This window comes from Olea europaea, chromosome 10, assembly GCF_002742605.1.
Source record: "Olea europaea var. sylvestris chromosome 10, O_europaea_v1, whole genome shotgun sequence".
In the NCBI taxonomy this organism is placed as follows: domain Eukaryota; kingdom Viridiplantae; phylum Streptophyta; class Magnoliopsida; order Lamiales; family Oleaceae; genus Olea; species Olea europaea.
The window spans coordinates 34,722,837-34,743,577 of NC_036246.1; the positions used below are offsets into that span (position 1 = coordinate 34,722,837).

The 20,741-nt window shown below is 33.9% G+C and overlaps 1 protein-coding gene across 1 annotated transcript; it reads left to right on the forward strand.

The window, feature by feature from the left end:
• The first annotated feature begins 13,756 nt into the window (after positions 1 to 13,756).
• Positions 13,757 to 15,595, forward strand: LOC111402741 (WEB family protein At3g51220-like). Its single transcript, XM_023031082.1, has 2 exons — positions 13,757 to 14,095; positions 14,968 to 15,595. The coding sequence occupies exons 1-2, from the start codon at positions 13,943 to 13,945 to the stop codon at positions 15,454 to 15,456; spliced, it is 642 nt and encodes a 213-aa protein (XP_022886850.1). The 5' UTR covers positions 13,757 to 13,942; the 3' UTR covers positions 15,457 to 15,595.
• Positions 15,596 to 20,741: the final 5,146 nt, after the last annotated feature.

Below are 20,741 nucleotides of genomic sequence, written 5' to 3' on the forward strand. Positions count from 1 at the left end.
AAAAGGCAGCAGATTTATTGCCTTTAACTGCTGCCTTTTAAAGGCAGCAGTTTTGCTGCCTTTTAAGGCTTCATTTGATAAATTTTTTTTTTTTAAATCTTGCGAGCTCACGGGCCGGCTCGGGCAAAGCCCGTGTACCCAAAATGGGGCTCGGCCCGAGCCTAGGCTCGGGTCTACCGAGCCGAGCCACGGGCGGCCCGATTCGGCGAGCCCGATTGCCATCCCTAACAGCTACAGACTCCAGGTTTTGCTCCAGCTGGCTTTGTGTCAAACATCGCTCGGGCTCGTCATTTGATGAGCCGAACAGCCCACGAGCCTAGCCGACGAGCCGCGAGCCGGTGAGCCCAATTGACATCCCTATACATATGTGTACAACCTTCCCATGATTCGCCCTCGACACTCCACGACATTCCTATGACCCACTCGAGAATATATTCTGGTACCGTATACTCGTTACCCATAAGTTGGAGCGACTGATACTCTATGGTAACGGCACACAGGAACTCGATGTTTAATATGATTTGACCATGGACGTCAAATGATTTTGGATGTCTTTGAACTCGATCTCGCAGCAAGTCATGGCCAGGTCGATTTGCTGCATCAAGAAAGTCCAAAAAAATATGAGTTATTCATTTAACAAACACAAAATGACGTATACATAAAAAACACGAAATGAATAGTTCACTTACATAGTTGGCGAGTCAAGCTCCCGAAGTGGTGATATCGTGGAACCACTTATAAGCGTCCGAGACTGTCCGGTTACCTATTGTGCAGCTAACTCTGAAAAAATAGGGAAATGTTAAAATAAGCATAGACGAGTTAGCGTACAGTGCTTTATTAAAATCATACAATACTTACCCGAGGATAATTCTCCTCCACTCCGTCTCGAACGCTTTCCACTTGGCGTTGTCCACCTCCCTGAATAAGTTCGGGTGCGTCCCATCGATGGACGTCCTCCTCTTGGTCTCAGCCATGAAGGGGAAAACAACATACTATGACGGTACTCTCAACCTCTTACCGACCACCTGCTCCGTCTCATCAACAGCATGTCTCTTACACTCAATCACGACGGGCGTCCTCTCGACCTCCGGAGCCATCTCCTCCGTCGCCACCTCCTCCGCCCCTCCCATCAGGGCCATCCCATCCGTCGTCCTCTCTTCCATCCACATCGGGGCCACCATCTCCCCCTCCATAAACAACCACAATGATTCTAATGTCTCATCATGCCGAAAATGTGGGTGACCCCCTCTCCATCACCATCTCTGCCACCCTTTCGATCATCATCTCCACCATCCCTTCTATCTCCCCATCGCCTATCGGCTAAATCTCCTCTCAGTACAGCTACTGTATCTTGAAGGTCGACAACGCAAGACCGTAGCATTCCAACATCATGGGATAGATCGTCAACCCTCCTTGTCAACTCTCGTCCTATATCGTCGACCCTCCCTGTCAACTCTTGTAGGGATCACCGACCTCCTTTGCTATAATTCCAGTCAGACGGGCATACAAATAATCACTGTGTGCCGGAGATATATGGAGTACATATATGGACGAGGGAGAAGGAGATACTCTCGGCGGTAGCGATGCCAATGGTGGCGACAATGTTCTCGCAGAGGTGATGCCGGTGGCGACGACGATGCTTTCGGCGAAGATGATGCCAATGGTGGCGCCGATACCCCTCGACAGAGGTGATTGTCGATCAGTTAGACCGCCCTCCTACATAAATAACATTAAAAATTATTCAATATATTTATACGTCGACGACATTCAATAAATTATATTTAATTCACATACTCAATCTCGGTCCAGTCTCGAATCAGACATCTCCTCGTCTTGGGTGTGCATTCCACGCCTATATCCCGCACAAGATCTCGAGCCTCCTCTTCCATCGACAGCGTTAACTCAAGTATAATTTCAAGCTGACATATTGACATTTCAACTAGTTAACGATGAGTAAACAGATTTTAAACTACGTATAATATAAATCACAAATGCATAATACTTACATGGGGATCGTCGAGGAGGACCGATAAATATTTCCCAGTGGGACATTCGTCCGCCCGCGACGATCTCCAATGATGCATCCGAGGGCATCGTGTCTCCCCTTACTTTGCGAAGCTTGCCCCCAGTACAGGGACTGTGTCATACACCAAAATCTGCAACACATACATTTATTATGCATAAATGTAATATATGAAAATTTTAACTTTAATTATATTAAACATTTACCTGCACCTCTAAGGGCAATCCATATGTATCGTATTTACGCATTGACCCCCTGGGCCTCGAGTGTGATCTGGTGAAGACATGTACGGTGTCTTCGTAACATCTCCGGTCCCATGGATAGTTGTTGAACGCATCGATGTCGTCAACAACTTTCAAATAAAAAATGTCGATGACAATCTTCTTATGATGACACCTCATCACACTCTCGAGGATATAGACCAGCCCAAACTTCAATCTATCTAGCATCTGGTCGTACTCCCTGACCGCGACCATCAACTCGGGTAGATGCACCGACCCATGTCCCTGGAAGTACGTCTCGTACAAACTATTGCTTCTCTCAATGGCTGCATCGTCGCCCGTAATCCTCAGTCCAATGATCAAGCTAAACTCATACATCGAGAAACTAACGACCTTGCCCCCGAGGTCAAAGTGGAGGGAATTGCCGTCGACTGACCTCAAAAGCTAACATAGAAGTGCATCGATGATCTGTCTTGAATACTGCACCTCTCGCATCTGGTACAGTGGCCACAAGAAGGACTATCGTAGCATATCTCCTTGATGATCATCGAGGAGCTCCAACACAGCAGTAAAACTCTCAAAGCTACTATTCCAAGTAGCTTTTCCCATCATCCGTCTCAACCCCCATCTAAATGATACTCCATTCTGCAAAAATTCAAATGTTAGAATATTGAACAAGAGATAATAAAATAACGCATAATCTCAAAAAATCAATGGGAACCGAATTCTCGACGCTAATAACAAAATAAATTTAATACAAATGTAGAAAATAATTAATTAAATTAAAATACAAATTAATGAGATTTTTCGGCAAAAGGAAATTATTAATATTTAAAGAATACAAAAAAGTTAAAAATTAAAGATTAAATATATTCTCAAAAAAAATTAAAGAATATAAATATTATTTCAATAAATTTTAAAAAATTAAAGAATATAAAAATTAAATAAATAAATAACATAATTATTATTTAATCAAATGAAAATTATAAAGAAAATTAATTTTGTGTATTACATTTGGAAAATATATTTACAAAATTTTTTTAAATTAAATAAATAACATGGAAAATAAATTGTTACTTTCAAAGAATATTCAATTATTAAATTATATAAATAAAAGAAAATTAAAAAAATAAATAACACAATTATTAATAAATTAATTATAAAATATATTTAAAAAATTAAATATATATTTTTTAAAAAAAATTAACTGTTAACAGTCGCCAGATACTATTAACAGTCTTGCAGTCGGCCCAATTAATAAAAAAAATATGAAATTTAAAAATTAAATAATTATTCAAAATTACAATGACAAGAATTAATGAAATTCGATTAACGAAAAGAATATTATTTATAAAAAATTATTAATAAAAATAAAAACAAAATTTAAAATTAAATAATTATTCAAAATTACAATGACAAGAATTAATGAAATTCGATTAACGAAAAGAACATTATTTATAAAAAACTATTAGTAAAACTAAATATGAAATTTAAATTTAAAACTAAAAGAATTATTAAATATTACAACTTTAAAAATTAATTATATTCGAGAATGAAAAATTATTATTAATCAAAAATGAGGAAATAAAAATAAATATTCAAATTAAAATTTAAATTAAATATCACATATAAATTTTACAAATAAATAAATTATTACTTATTAAAAACTAATAATTAAAATTACTTAAAATAGAATCCTTAAATATATGTAAGAAAAAAAATAATAAAAAAGATAAAGGCAGCGGGCCAACGGTTACGATCAGCTTGCTTAACAGTCAATGGGCTGACTGTTAATCAGCCCATATTAAAAAAAATTTGTTATTGGGCCGACTTAGTAGTCATGGGCTGAGTGAAAAATAAAAAAAGTCATGGGCTGACTATTAGTCTGCCCATGACAGTCGGGCACCCTACTGTTAACAGCCGGGCGCCCGACTGTTAACATCCCCAAAATGCCAACTGCAAATTCAGTCGGCATTTTTTTTGACTTTTCTCGCCGAAAAATCTCCATTTCCGACGAGAAAAGCTTGCAAATCTCAAAATACACCTATTATTCCTCAATTTAGACCCATATTCATACTTCTACAACTACATAACCAATATTACATTTCAAAAACCTCCACAAATTCAACATTCACACACAATTTGAAAATCTAAACATTAATTTAGTTAATTAACAACTCGAAGCTTACCTTAACAAGAAGAAGGTCGCCGGAGATGAACTGAAAACGTCTACCGACTGGAAGTCGATCGTAGCTTTTTCTTGGTTTTGGCCGACTGTAAGCAAATGAGAAAGTGACCGTCTGAGGGTTTTTTGGGATTTTGAACTTTAAAATAAATTAAAAAAAAATTTTCCCTCTAAAAATTAGTCAAAGATTACTTTGGATTTACACAGATTATTAGATCATTTTCAATGATTTCCTTTCAACCAATTCTGTAACACCCATCTGCAAAGATTGTGGTAGATCCATGCCATTTTCCTCCTATTGCAAAATGTTGTCAATCAACATCAGAAAAATGAAAAAGATAATACAGACTTGTAAGGTGTATTGGACTGACCGACGACATGTTCTGTATTGTATTGTTTACTTACAAGATATTATCATAAAAGACTAAGGAAAAAAAAGGTATACCTGTGTGCTGTGGTGCTAGTCCAGTGATCCAGCCTATCACCTGCTCCACATTTGTAATAATCTTCTGTTTAAGGTCAACAGAATTCAAAACACCGCTTCCAACAACTGAAGCCGGAGGCATAGCGGGTGGCCTTCTCCAAGACCATGATATCCACTCATCACGGAAAAACTTTGCCAGATGATGCCACAAATGCGAACTTTGCTGCAAAAAAGAAAATTGAAAACAACATTATTCAATTCTGCATAAAGCAAAAATTAGTTATAAACTAGAGAGAAATCAGACTACACTTATATTTTGGGTGAATCCACAGCTTGTGCAGCTGCACACATGGCTGATACAATAAGACCATCTACTCCAAAACGAGTGAAAAAGGCCTGCCAAGGGAAAGCAACTGGTTCAGTAAACTCAATCATTCCATTTTCATCATAGGCTGGGTGAAAATCTGTCTGGAATATATTCCCCACGTTCTTAGCAAATAGAATCTTATTCGGGGACCTTCCTCCGATTTGTAGCATGAAGGAGAAGGACATAAAGCTTGAAAGAGCAAATTGCTTTTTGAATTTATTCATGGACTGTGAGAATATGTTGTCTGTCACAATACTCTTGGTTATCACATTGCGTGCTTGAAGGAGAAGATCTACCACAGTTTCTGGTGGTATCTGACGACATCTAGCTTGGTTCAGTTGCTCTTTGAAATAGGTCTTTGTTAAGTCTGTCTCTCGGTCATTTCTAGCAAAATGGTTCTCATATAACTCAAGGAAGGTGCCGTACATCGATCATCTTCAACCGTTCGCACCTACATAAGAATTATAGCAATAAAAAGGACAAATCTAACTTGCTTCCAAGTCAGAATGAACAAGGGCCAAGGATCTTGTTTAGGATTTATTAGGCAGTACAAACCAAAACAAATCAAACCATCATCATACATCAGAAATTGCATTTCTTGGAATTGATTTGAGGAACGTTGGATAGTACGCTCATATATATGCATACTTATCTTTCTTTGTTGGGTCTTACCTTACATAGTCTTTTGTTATCGGTGAGAATAGGGTTTTCCCATGAATTGGCAATTGGATTTTCTAGATTTGGAAGAAAAAGATGAATAAGTTCAGCAGCTGGTCGAGAAATCTTAGTTGGTCTCCATTAGATCTCAAGACTTCGTGCATAATTGTTGTCTCTTATAGGCTTATAATAATTTTTGTAACTCTGTTTATAAACTATTAATGTGTTAAATTTCCTATGCATCGTCATAAATAGCGATGCGTAGATTTTATACCTTTAAAATCCTAGTTTTGACTTTTTTCTTTCTTCGTGACAATACTTGGTATCTCTTTGTTTCTCATATAATAAAATTGTTTACCTACATTATTTAATAAAATGCTTAGTTAAAATTCGATTAAATCTTTAAAATTAGATATTTTGTTGGAATTTTGAATTTTCAGTTGAAAATATTCTGTATTTGTGACTTCATCAATGGAAAAGCTATTTTTGAAGACACAAATTTTTGTAATGATAATTTTTTAATTGAAGGAATCAGCATTAACTACCCACTTCGGAACTCTAATATTGGTGTATAGTTAAATTATGGTATAGAAAAATTTAGAAGGTAAGCTATGCAAAATTTTCTTGTAGTTTCACTAATTATTTTGACCTATTAACTTTCTTATATTCGTCTTACCACACACTAAATACACACGATAAAATCAATAGAACTAGAAAGATGATAACACCAAAGTTATGAAGAAAGCGCAGACCAAAGTTATCACTTCTCGTGTGAATAGTTTTCTTCAAAAAGTTTTGATTCATGTATCCCATAAAAATCACTTTTGTCAAAAACGCTGTCACGATCCTTGATTCGATTATGACTAGCTAGCAACTAGTATCAATGGTGATAGAGGAGGTTAACATGATTTATTAGGTTTCGATTAATTATATGCTAACTAGTTTAATACTATTAAACAAAAATTGCTTTTTGTATATTCCCCAACGTATCGAGATTGTCGATAGGTAAACAGAACCTTAAAAAAAAGGGTTACTGTGTGCTTTTTTGTATACCCTGAAACTTTTTATTGCGTGATATGTGTTAAGCTATGGATTCAGTAGGAAGAATGACCTTATTTTCTTATAAATAGGGAACTGTCATTAAAATTTTGAATCATCGTTTAAAAAGAAAGAGGTTGGAGAAAATAGGATGTACGAATTTCCTTTTGTAAACTTGTTTTCATCATAATTTCTAATTCTCAACAATATGTGATTTATTGTGAAGTTTAAAAAGTTTTGGTTCATTTTATAATTTTCAGTTAAAATATAGAATCATTAATTATTCAAGAACTCATTTGTGAAAAGTGGTGTTTCTCAAAAAACTCTAAAACGAGTGCTACTTTTGTCAATTGAGGTTTTGGCTTATTTGTAAAATTCTGCCTAATTGGCACTCGACTATTGGATACTTGATACTCACTTGGATTGTGCTAGTTGAGACTCGTTTTGGACCATTGGATTAAACCAACAGCTGAGATCATCCCTGGGATGAGAACCGTCCAAATACTCCTAAAAGTCTCGTGACTTTTGGGGCAGATTTCCAGATTTTTTCCTCTCTCTCTTTTCGCGTCTCTCTCTCTGCTTTCTCTTGAGTTTTTTTTTGAATCTATAATTTTTTTCTCTTAGTGTATAGTTTCTGCGATCTGGTTATGGAGTTTATATTTTGGGTTAATGACCATGCCTGAGCGAGTGGCTGATCTTGTACTGTAAAACTCCTAAACGATTGGTTGATTTCGTGGTTGTGTGTTTCACGAAATCTTTAGATCGGTGACTGAAACTGTAAGATCTGAGTGATTCTTGATGTACTCTTGCTCTCTTGGAAGGTAGATTATGCCATAGTGGAACGGGCTGTCCCTGAGCCCCCCAGATTAGGCCTATTCACTACTCAACCGGGTCAACAACTTGGTGTTCTTGTGTTATTTTTCTGTTCGCATTGTGTGTTGTCAATTTTTACTGCAAATTTAGTTTACAAATCAACCGAAATTCTTTACAAATTGGTATCAGAGCCTTCTGGCTTCTGGGTTCGGTATACTCTATATAAATCCATACTGGGTTATTTTTGGGTTTCGAATAGTGTAGATCATTTTTTAGATCTACACAAAGGCGGTTCGGTTATTTCTTTTTTTCGATATTCTTTTTTGGCAATTACAGTTACTGATTCGTTTAAATTTCTTGGAAGGTGACATTAAAAGGAGGTTCGAGTTTACTGGTTGGTTTTTTGAATGCTTTATATGTATAAAAACAGACACTGCAGTAATCTAGTACGATTTGACCATTACTCCTTTGGATCTGGTTTGACACGAGTTATTCATGATATAGTTTATTTCATGATGCATGTTATTCTTGATTTAGTAAACTGAAGTAATACATTAGTTATCAATCTACTAACCTGCGATCCAGTCATAGAACCTATTGTATTTAACTCAATCTTTGAAAAGTTGTTACTGAATTTTTGGGTTTCTTGAAACAGTCTATTATTGGTTTTCTCGAAACTGCTTGATATAAAAAAATTTCAAAAACCTTTTTTGCTATATCCATGAGTAATGCCCACCCTTTTACAGAATCTGTAATGGGTTCGAAGGTCGAATTGTCCCAATTCGATGGAAAGGGGGACTACTCTGTATGGAAGCAGAAAATGAGGGCCATTTTGGTCCAATAGAGGGTTGCAAAAGCCCTCGATGATCCTGCAACTTTTTCTGATGAGTTAAAAGCAAAACCTGACGAAATTGAAGAAATGAATGAGATTGTCTATAGTTCTATAATCCTGCATTTATCTGATAATGTGGTTAGACAAGTTGATGATTCTAAAACTGCAAGAACTTTGTGGACTGCCTTGGATGGTTTGTTCTTAACCAAAACTCTACCTAACAAGATATATTTGTTAGAAAAATTATTTAGTTTTAAAATGGACCCAAGAAAGGATTTGGAAGTCAATTTGAGTGACTTCAGTATTATAGTTAAGAGTTTAGCACACAACGATAAAAAATTTGAAGATGAGGACTTGGCTGTTATTCTTTTAAATTCACTGCCTGAATCTTACAAAGATGTTAAGAATGTCATAAAATATGCTAGGGACACTTTTACACAATCGATTGTAATAGATGCATTAAGGTCAAGAGAGTTAGAAGTTAGGAGAGAAAACAGAACCAACATAGAGAAGAGAGCCTATTTATAAGGGGAAGAACCGAAAAGAAGGAATTTAATTTCCAAAACAAGAAAATGAAGGGGAGATCTAAAAGCAGATCTAAATCTAAAGATAGAAGTAATAAGAAATGTTATAACTGTGGGAAGTTGGGACACTTTAAGAGGGACTGCTTTGACTGGAAAAGGAAATTAAAAGATCAGAATAATGCAGCCATAGTGTCAGAATTGGATAGCTTGCATGTATTAAATGTGTCAACTGAAAACTCTATTAGAGACTGGATTCTGGATACTGGATGTACCTTTCATATGTGTACTGAAAAAATATGGTTTTATAACTATAAAGAAATAGAACCAGGTAAGGTGTATATGGGTGATAATAATTCCCAAACTGTGATTGGCACAGGTGACATTGCCATAAAAATGTATGATGGCATTGTCAGAACTTTAAGAAATGTGAGATATGTCCCAAATCTGAAAATGAACCTTATTTCATTAGGGATACTTGAAGATGAGGGATATACCTTCAAATCTGATAATAAAAACCTGAAAATTATGAAGGGCTCTTTAGTTATGATGAAAGGACCTAAAAGGAAGGGGTTATATTATCTAGAGGGAGAAACAGTTATATCACCCGATTCAAATGCTTTAACTGTTAATAAAAACAAATCTAGTCTTTGGCACAATAGAATGGGACACATTGGAAATAAAGGGCTAAAATCTTTAAGTAATCAAAAATTACTTGGAAAAGATGAGATTGAGCCAGTGAACTTTTGTGAGACTTGTGTGTTGGGTAAGTCTCACAAGGTTAGTTTTGAATCTAGCTCATACAGAACCAATAGGCCCTTAGATTATGTGCATGCTGATATTTGGGGCCCAGAAAAACACTCCACTTTTGGTGGAAGTAAATACTTCTTATCACTTGTAGATGACTACTCTAGGAAGGTTTGGATTTATCCCTTAAAGGCTAAATCTGAAACCTTCTAGAAGTTCAGAACATGGCTAAAAATTGTTGAAAATCAATTAGAGAAGAAATTAAAAACCCTAAGAACTGATAATGGGCTGGAGTTTTATAATATAGAATTTGATAATTTCTGTAAACAGAAAGGAATATTAAGGCATTGGACTGTGAAATACACACCTCAGCAAAATGGGGTAGCTGAGAGAATGAACAGGACTATAATGAATAAAGTAAGATGCATGCTTATTAGTTCTGGTTTGGCAAAAGGGTTTTAGGCTGAAGCTGCTTGTACAGCAGTTTACTTGACTAATAGGCCCCCTTCTAGTAGTATAGGGTTTAAGACCCCACAAGAATTGTGGATAGGAAAAACCCCAAACTTAACTCATATAAGGGTTTTTGGATGTGCAGCATATGCACATCAATCCGAAGGAAAGTTGGAACCTAGAGCCATCAAATGTATGATGCTAGGATATTCAGAAGGTGTTAAAGGCTACAAGTTGTGGGTTTTGGGTGTTCCAAGCATTAAGATTATTAATAGTAGAGATATAATCTTTAATGAATCAGAAATACCATGCCTAAAACAAAGTTCTAAAGGAACTAATGAATATGTAAACAACTAGACTGTTCAGAGTGAGGTCAAGTTAACTAAATTTAACCCATCTTAACCTGGAGATGATGAAAACGAAGTTGTACATCATCAGGTTGAACAAGTTACTAAACCTGTAGAGCCTAATGAACCCCTGAATGGGGCTGAAACTGAAGAACCTGAACATACTGCTGAACAAACTGAGGTTCAAGACTATCAATTAACTAGGGATAGGGTAAGAAGACAACCTAGACCTAATCCTAGATATGAACTATTAAATATGACAGACTTTGCCTTAGTCTCTAGAGAAGAAATGGAACAAGCAGAACCAACTTCTTATGAAGAAGCTATTCATGGAAAAAATTCTGAAAATTGGTTACAGGCCATGAAAGAAGAAATGCAATCCCTAAATGAAAATAAAACTTGGAGGCTTGTTAAAAAACCTAAGGATCATAGGGTAGTGCAGTGTAAATGGGTTTACAAGCTTAAAGAGGGTAATGACCCATCTGACCCTGTTAGATTTAAGGCTAGACTAGTGGCAAAGGGGTATACTCAGATAGATGGAGTTGATTACAATGAGATATTCTCACCTATAATCAAATATAAAACTATAAGGTTGATATTGGCCATGGTTGCTCAATATAATTGGGAACTTGAGCAACTTGACGTGAAAACTGCATTCTTATATGGCTGCCCACATGAACCTATCTAAGTCTCACTCCCCTAAATCTAAAGAAGAGGTGAAGGAAATGGAAAATATACCCTATGCAAATGTCATAAGTTCTGTAATATTTTCCATGATAACAACTAGACCTGACCTTGCTTATGCAATCAATTTCCTAAGCAGATTTATGTCCAATCCTGGCAAGCCTCATTGGGTTGGGATGAAATGGTTACTTAGGTATATTGTTGGTACATTAAATCTAGGATTAGTGTATGAGAAACGATCAGAAAATTTAACTTTAAAAGGGTATGTTGATGCTAATTTTGCTGGTGACAAAGACAGTGGAAAATCTACTACGGCTTATTTCTTTACCCTTGGGGAAAATTGCATAACTTGGAAATCACAATTGCAACCACTGGTTACATTATCCAACACAGAAGTTGAGTATGTAGCTATAACTGAAGTTGTGAAAGAATGTACTTGGTTAATGGGGATTTTAAAGGAACTGAACTTTATGAACGATACTCCTATTTTATACACTGATAGTCAGAGTGCTTTGCTACTTAGTAAAAATCATGTCTATCATGAAAGATTGAAACACATCGAGGTGAAGTATCACTTTATAAGAGAAAAAATATCTCAAGGTGAAGTTAAATTGATTAAAGTTCATACTGATAGAAATCCTTCTGATATGGGAACCAAAGTTTTACTTGTAAGTAAGTTTAAAATATGTTTATCCTTATTTCATATTAACACATGTTAATTTTCTTTTGCAGGTACTAGGGTGATGATGATGAACAGTTGTTCCATGGTACTTTCAGGAACCAGAGAGCGAGTGTTATTGAGAATCAAGATGAAGAATGTGAAAAGTGATGTTTCTCAAAACACTCTAAAGCGAGTGCTACTTTTGTCAATTGAGGTTTCGGCTTATTTGGAAAATTCTACCTAATTGGCACTCGACTATTGAATACTTGATACTCACTTGGATTGTGCTAGTTGAGACTCGTTTTGGACCATTGGATTAAACCAACGGCTGAGATCATCCCTGGGATGAGAACCGTCCAAATACACCCAAAAGTCTTGTGACTTTTGGGGCAGATTTCCAGATTTTTTCCTCTCTCTCTCTTTTCGCGTCTCTCTTTCTGCTTCCTCTTGAGTTTTCTTTGAATCTGTAAAATTTTTCTCTTAGTATATAATTTCTGCGATCTAGTTATGGAGTTTATATTTTGGGTTAATGATCAGGCCTGAGAGAGTGGCTGATCTTGTACTGTAAAACTCCTAAACGATTGGTTGATTTCGTGTTTGTGTGTTTCACGAGATTTTTATATCGGTGACTGAAACTGTAAGATTTGAGTGGTTCTTGATGTACTCTTACCCTCTTGGAAGGTAGATTGTGCCATAGTGGAACGGATTGTCCTTGAGCCCCCCAGATTAGGCCTATTCACGACTGAATTGGGTCAACAACTTGGTGTTCTTGTGTTATTTTTCTGTTCTCATTGTGTGTTGTCGATTTTTACTGCAAATTTAGTTTAAAAATCAACCGAAATTCTGTACTTCATTTATCCTTCGTTTGTAGATAGATATTTTGATGTTAAAAGGTTAAATCAAGATTTCAACATACTAGACCATATTTGAGCCAACCCGTCTAGGTTTTATCCGATCTTGCAGACTACAACCCACATACAAACATTAATTAACCAGTACAATATAGACAGAGTGAAAATTTATCCATTCCATTATTGGATAAAAATATGAGTTTTATTGAAATCAAAATTCTACTTACACACGATTAGAAATTCACTTATTTAAGCAATTTCCATTAAAGTATGCATTCCTTCATTCTATTACTATTAGTAATATATTTATATACTTAACTTCTTTAAGATTTTGTATTTATTATTTTAATTTGGTTTGTAAAAGGTAACACAAACATGTTGTGTCCAACATGAAAGAACATTACATAACATAAATCAATTGATGCTCTCCAATAACGTCCTTTCAATTGGCCAAGTCTTTTACTCCTATTGTCTTACAGTCGATGTCATCACTCTTGACCTAATTAACTATGTATTACATTTCAAGACACGATAAGGCTTTTGGTGAATTACTCAAGATCTAGAATCTTAAAATAATCCTATATATTACATTTTTGTATGTAATTATTATGTAACAGCTGATGAAAATAATGAAAGAGAAGGGCATAAAAAATTGGGGTCCACAAGAGAGGAGCCTGGTTCATATCAAAACGGTCCACTTCTGGTGTAATTGGTAGTTTCCTTTCTGAAATGAAGTTGATTTGTATACGTATTTAACATATATTTATACAGAAGATAATGGATCTTGATAAAAATTGATGGTGCAACCACCTGGGCTAACAGCATTTGTCTAGTGAAGTGGACGCGAAGAAAACACTCACATTATTTTTTTATTAACTCCTCCAAATTCAATTAATTATTTCAACTCATCAACACCTCCAACCCCACTATTAATTACAAACAAACATCTGCTATAGTTATGTACTTGCATATTATATATATATAAGTAGTAATGAGAGAGTATGCGTGTGTGTATATCTTTGTGACACCTTCGATGAATTCATATTCTTGTTCGAGGTACTATTAGCACAGATTAATGAAATAAGTTCAGTTTCCTTAATTGATAATATATTAGGGGAAAAATGGAAAGAGGAGGAGAAGAAGAAGGCGGGTTGGTGGTGCGGGGGAGAGTGGAGATCGATATGCGACAGCCTTTCCGATCAGTGAAAGAAGCAATTTCGTTGTTTGGGGAAAGGGTTCTTGCTGGAGAAATCTATGCAAATAAACTGAAAGAGGTTTCTCTCTCATCTTCTTCTCTCTCTATGACTATATGTATATGCATGTATGAATGTGAGTGTGTGCGTGTGTGTGTTTTCTTTGTCATTTTGCAGGTGGGATATTCCTTAAAACAAACTTTGTGGAATTTACTAACGGGATTGTGATGGTGAATGCATGCATGTTATAGCATAAACTGAGATTGTTATAAACTACTTTTGGGTTATTGATAGCAAATTTTAATAAAAGTTGAGGTATTAATTTGTATGATTGTAAAACTTGTCGGTCTAGTGAAATATGTAGTTAAAAATGAAATTTGACCAGTTAAAATTTTATTTGACAAGCACTTGAATATACAATTTTATGTTTGTCGTGTAAATTAACATTCTTAAATCTTAACACTTTTCGTGGTTTTTTCTGAAACTTTTCCAAGCATACAAAGAATATGAAATGTGATTTCACTACAATTTTTTATGAGGCACGTACTCTATCACGAGAATATTTTTTTATTGGGACGGTAGCTTTGCAAAGATAAACTACCTATCTTTTCTTTCATCTCAAGAGAAATATGATTGATATGAACTATTTCAAAGAACAATAATCCCCATGTTTAAACCCCATATCTTACCATTAGCATGAACTAGTTTCAGTTGCTTATAAGAAGAAATTCGAACAACCCTTTCAAATCCGAGAACGTCAATTGCTTGTGGAACCTCAATGTCCACGGTCTTATTAGCCAAATGGCAATTGACATGTTTGTAGTCATATTCAAAATTTAATAAGCATCACCAACAGGCCTCAACCTTTTTCCCCAATAAAATTTGAACAAGTTGATATTCAACACTTGATTTAATCACTATTAATTAGCATTGAATTACACATTTTATTTCAGATGCAAATCAAAAAGAACACGGGAAAATATACATCAAAAATTGGGGGTGATCATCATGATGAACAAACAAAGAAGCAGAGTGTTGAAAAAGAGAAAGAAGAAAGTAATAATCTGATGGTTCATTGCCTCAACTCTCTGAGACAAGAGCTTGAACAGACTAAAATGGAGCTAAAACAATTGAAATCCAAAGAATCCCACATCGAGAACGACAAGCAATTTGTTGAACCAGAAATTGAAGAGCTAAAGTTCATCGAAAACACAGCTGAAATCAAGAAGCTAACTGAAGAAGAAAATGGCTTGGAATTTGAGAGGAAGAGATCTGTTAAGTTTGCAAGTCCTCCATTGTTAACTCGAGTTATTATAAACACGGATGATGGAGGTAAAGACGGAGAGCAAAAGCCTTCACCAAAAAAGACCCCAAAGAAGAAGCCCTTAGTATCATTAATGGGAGGGTTATTTTTGAAGAAAGAAGGGAAACAAAGAAAGTAAATATGATAGCACTGCTTCTTTTGGATCTTTAGCTCCCAGTCATAAGGGCTAAAATTGTATTTTGATTTTAATTTGCAGTATTAATAAACATTTCACATATTTGGTGGTTTGCTTTTAAAAGAATGTGACCCTTCTAAAATTCCTTCTTTCTTCTCTCTCTACACTTGCACATTCTTGTATACCAAGTGAAAATTCTTCATGTCACAACTTTATGCTCAACAAGGCTCAAAGTGTGAGCTAAATTTGAGAAAATAATTGAAAATGATTAAACATGGTATTTTGTCAATTTTACCTTCTGAAAAGTGCGAGTAAATTAAGTTGATATTGACGAAAATATGAAAACGAAGATAGAAGTTAGATATTGTTTTTCTGGCGACACTAAAGCTTAGGGACCCATTGTTGAAGGTATATGATTGAAATAGTTTATAAATTAATATAGAATATACGATTGAAATTAATATTTAACTTTTGATATAAGTATTCCATATCACATCACATGGAACAAACACCCAACAATTCTAGATAAGTTGAACATAAATACAACTAACTATACAAGATCCCTAACGTCCAAACAATCCAATCAAAGAGAGTGGAAGATATCAAAAAACAAAGAAATTGGAAAGAAAACGAGGACTCAACCATAAATCATGAGGGCTCATGGACTTTGGGCTTGACTTTTGCTTTGAAGGCCGTTTCCACTAGGAAAGATGGGTTACATAATGTCTTGGGCCTTAGAATAATCCTAAAAGTAAAGGCCATATGCATTCCCAGTTTTGTGGGCAATGTAAAAATTTGTTGCCAAATAATGAGAAGTTATATCTTAATGTAGGGTGAACATCCATGTTTTATAACAAATCATGTGCCTTAAGTTAGCCTCCGATTGGACACAAATTTATAAATAGCTTATAAATTCAGTTAAAATTGATATACACGCATTTCGTCGAACACAATACTATTTATCTTTATAAATCTTTTAGGGATTCGAGTATCACTTTTATTTTAATTCATAGCCGTGATACAATCAACCCAGTTCAAACAATTGGGAATTTGTAGCTCCCACATCTTTGAGAAAATCTAGTACAAAATAACATGAATCACACCACCACATCTAGTGGTGGCAAACATGAGCTCGGCTCATGCTCGTGGCTCATTACGAGCATAAGCTCGGCTCGCGAGCTCGTCGATTTTCAAATTTTTTTAATTTAAATATATAAAAACAAAATACAATTATAGAAACCCTTCTCCTTTATCCGGATTTGGGATTGGTTGCTTAAATTTTGAGTAGATGGAGTTAAAAATTGTACACGACTAGCTTGTAGGTTGTAACATGTACAATTTTTTAAAGAAAAATTAAAAAAAGTATTATGAAATAACAAATTCCGATATATGTGATTAAAATTGCATTAAATATCACTTATGGCTTACCTGACAACATGTAATTTCGACAAATTAAAATTTATCTTGTATTTGGAAATGAGCGTCCTGCCAATCCTTTATGCACATTGATAATACTTCCAAAATATTTGTTGCCAATTTATGTTACCTTATTCTTTGCAAATTAGGATCTACTTCTTTGTAATTCCTCTCTGTTCATTGCTTGATCTAATGGAACTAATATTTAAAATAACTACATGACTACGCCATGCCAATTATGGTCTTGTACAGTTGTACTCCTTAATTTCTCTTCTACTATCTTTTATCGAAATCATATTACTCTTATAAAATGGTCTTTATAAGTTAATTTAAAACATGACCCACCCAACATCAATCTATTCATCTTCGTTCCCTACATTCATTCTAACACACATGCTTATGTAACTCATGAAGTAACACGCCACTGGACCAGACAAAAAGGTGATTAAACTCACCAAGTTGCAAAAGAGTACTAAAAAGACACTAAGTGATGGCTCACTATTACCTGTAAGGGACATTACGTACTGGAAGCCTTAAAAAGTTTGAAAGATTTCATCTTTGGATCCCGCAAAAACTAAATGAAAATCTTCATAAATCCATGCACTGAGAAAGAAGCATTGCTCAGAGTTCCCTCATTGGTTGATTTATTCTCTGTCCACACGTGCAGGCTCCATCCCATGCATGCGCTTCACTGCCCTCATTTTGCATTAGGGTTTATGAGAACCCTAGGAGTGTGCAAATATGTCAATCCAAATGAAGAAAAATATCCTCCCAAAATCTTGTTGACTGGGACCTTTTCAGTTTATACAATGTATTAATAAAGACTTCATTGAATCGTTTGGTCAAAAAGATCGACTCATTTATTTATATTCTATTTTCGACACGCTCTAAACGATTTAGAGATATAAAATGTTTATAAATCTAGTAAGGCAAAGAAGTCTTTCTCGAGGGAGAGGTGAGATATTAGTGGAATACTACCTTAGAAGAATTAGAATTCTAAGGTTATCTTCGATGGAGATTTCTAAACACCATTTTGCACCAAATGATGCAAAGTTAATTTTGCCCTTCTCTTACATTTTCCAAACATATTGGTTAGGGGTATTTGTGTCATTTTCATTATACATTTTTAATACAATATATTATCATCATCATCATTTATAATAAATTTTAATAATATCATCAATCATAATTGAGTATTTTTGTAATTATTAATTATTTTCGTTAATTTAAAGTCATTATTTCTAATAAATTAATAATTTAATAAATTATTTTTGTCAATTTAACGTAATACACAAAACAAGTAAATAATTTAGTAATCAATAATAATTCAATATTTTTGTTAATTTAGCGTAATTAATTATTTTAATAATTTATGTAGTTGTAAAATAAATAAACAAATATATATTTTTTCAAATAAATACATTGCTAAGAATTGAAAAGGTGAAGAAAATGATTAAACAATGTTCATTTGACATAAGTTTTGGTGTAATAGGTTAAAGATGATTTTAATTTGGTGTATGATTTGGTGCAAAAATGTGTAAAACTTACCTCAAATTTTAATGCAGCTTTGGAGATAGTCTAAGTTTGCTTATCTCTTCATTTGAAAATCACGATGTTACGAACACGATATATTCATTTTTTCAAAGCATTTTTATATACTGTCTAAACCCAACGACGTAGCCTCCATTTGATAAATTTATGAATCATTTATAAATATAAATAGCAATTGAAATTAATATTTGATTTTGAATAAGTTCATACAATATCACTATAAACGGAACGATTTAGGTCCTGTTTGAGTCACATTCTTTAAAAAAAAAAAATACATTTATAAACAGTGATTTGATATAATTTCCATCACACTTTTTCAATAAAATAATATTAAACGTAAACCCAAAACTTTTTCTCACTTTTGAATCACACATTCTCCATCAAATTATTATTTCATAATACATTCTTTTCAAATAACGTGGCTCAAACACACGGGTAATAGAATTGATGATATATTATACTGGATAGGATAGGTCTCGTCCACATCATTGGCCCGCCTGTCAGTTAGATGGCTCAATTCGCTGATATGCACAGGAAATATTTGTTCTGGATTTTTGTATGCAAAGTTCTAAATAAGCAATAATTGTACGCAATGCACTGGACTGTTTGTTCAGTGAACATGACTGTTCTTCTTGTAAACCTTCTTCGAGATTTTCATCTTTGTGGAAAAAAGGAAACAAAAGAAAAAATCAACCCTCACTTGACATGAGAAGAAGTACAATAGAGAATAGCTCTTGAAAATTTGTATTTAAGCAAGATAAATAATGATTCATTATTTATGAAGAAAACATTTCCCGGTACTTTTGGAGGTGTAATGTTGTATCATATGTTCTTCGGAAAAATTAGAGTAGACTTTCTAACCTTTTAACTAGTGTGATTTTGGCTTCCGAACATCTAAAATTGAGATTATAAGTTTTCAACCTATCTATTTAAATTTCTAAATATGGGTCCTAGCAAGACAAAAATCATTAACGTAACTGTAAGCATTAAAATCACATGTGAAAGTCACGTTAAATATGTGCATCTGGGTCCTCATGCTAAATCTTTGACAGTTTTGCTCTTTAACTTTAATTCGCACGTTTTTTAAAATTCAGATTACAATTTCTATCACGTGGGAAACTAGATTCGAAAATATAATTAAGTTGATGACTCAATTTATTTCATTTTGAAGGTTGAGAACCAAATTCTGTTAATTTAGAAATTAAGAGAATATATATATATTTTCAATTTCTACAAATTCTAAACATAATTCTTCATTTCTTTAAAGTTTTCATAATATTCTTCTTCTAAAAAATTATCTAATTCTTCTTTTTCTATTAATTGACATTCTCTTTCTTTACTACACTCACATTCTTTTTCTTTTTCTATTATTCCACCACGCTTCTCAGAATACTCTGATGGAATAGTCTTAATATAAGTAGATGCACAAAGTGAAAATTTTTGTAATTGCAAATAATCTTTACTAATTAATATGCTACCATTATCTTTTAACAAAAAACTTAATCCTAAAATTAAGTCTGTATTTAAAGATAATTCTCTTACCCATACTGAGTCTTTAGGTAAACTATATTCTGTACTTCTTTCACAATTAGTCTCAAAACTAATTCTTGCTGGTTTCTATATTCTGTACTTCTTCCACAATTAGTCTCAAAACTAATTTTTGCTGGTTTAAGAATATCTTGATAACTGTAAAAATTCTCATCCATTTGTTGGGCTTCTATAGGTTCCTTAGATTTTATAATATATTTTTCTGGTATAATTCTTTTATTAATTACACAATGACTACATCCTGAATCTATTAAACCTAGACAATTTATTTCAAAATTTTCTATTCTAACATAACATTTTACTTTAATACTTTTTAATTTTTCTGAATTACAAAAAACTTGAACTAATTCTGGTTCAGGAATGATTTCTGGGTTTTTTTCCTTTTTTATTTAATTCCAAAAGTTCTAATTTTTGTAAAATATATCTTTGCATATCTTCTAAATTTTCTATTCTTTTTCTTAATATTTTTATTTCTGATAATTCTATTTGAATTGAATCATTTTGATTTTCTTCTTCAAATTCTACTAAATCTTTTTGTATCAAGCATTTTTTACATGCTTCTAGAAAACAATCTTTACATTTAACTCTTAATTTTTTACTAGGATACCATTTACATAAAAAACATGGTATACTATCTGAACCTGTTTCTTTTATCCATTTATGTTTACATTCTAATTCTATATCCATAAATTCTAATTCTTCATCTGAATCTGATAAATTTTTAATATTTGAAAATTCTTGTATGAAATTTTCATAATCTGATTGTTCTTCTA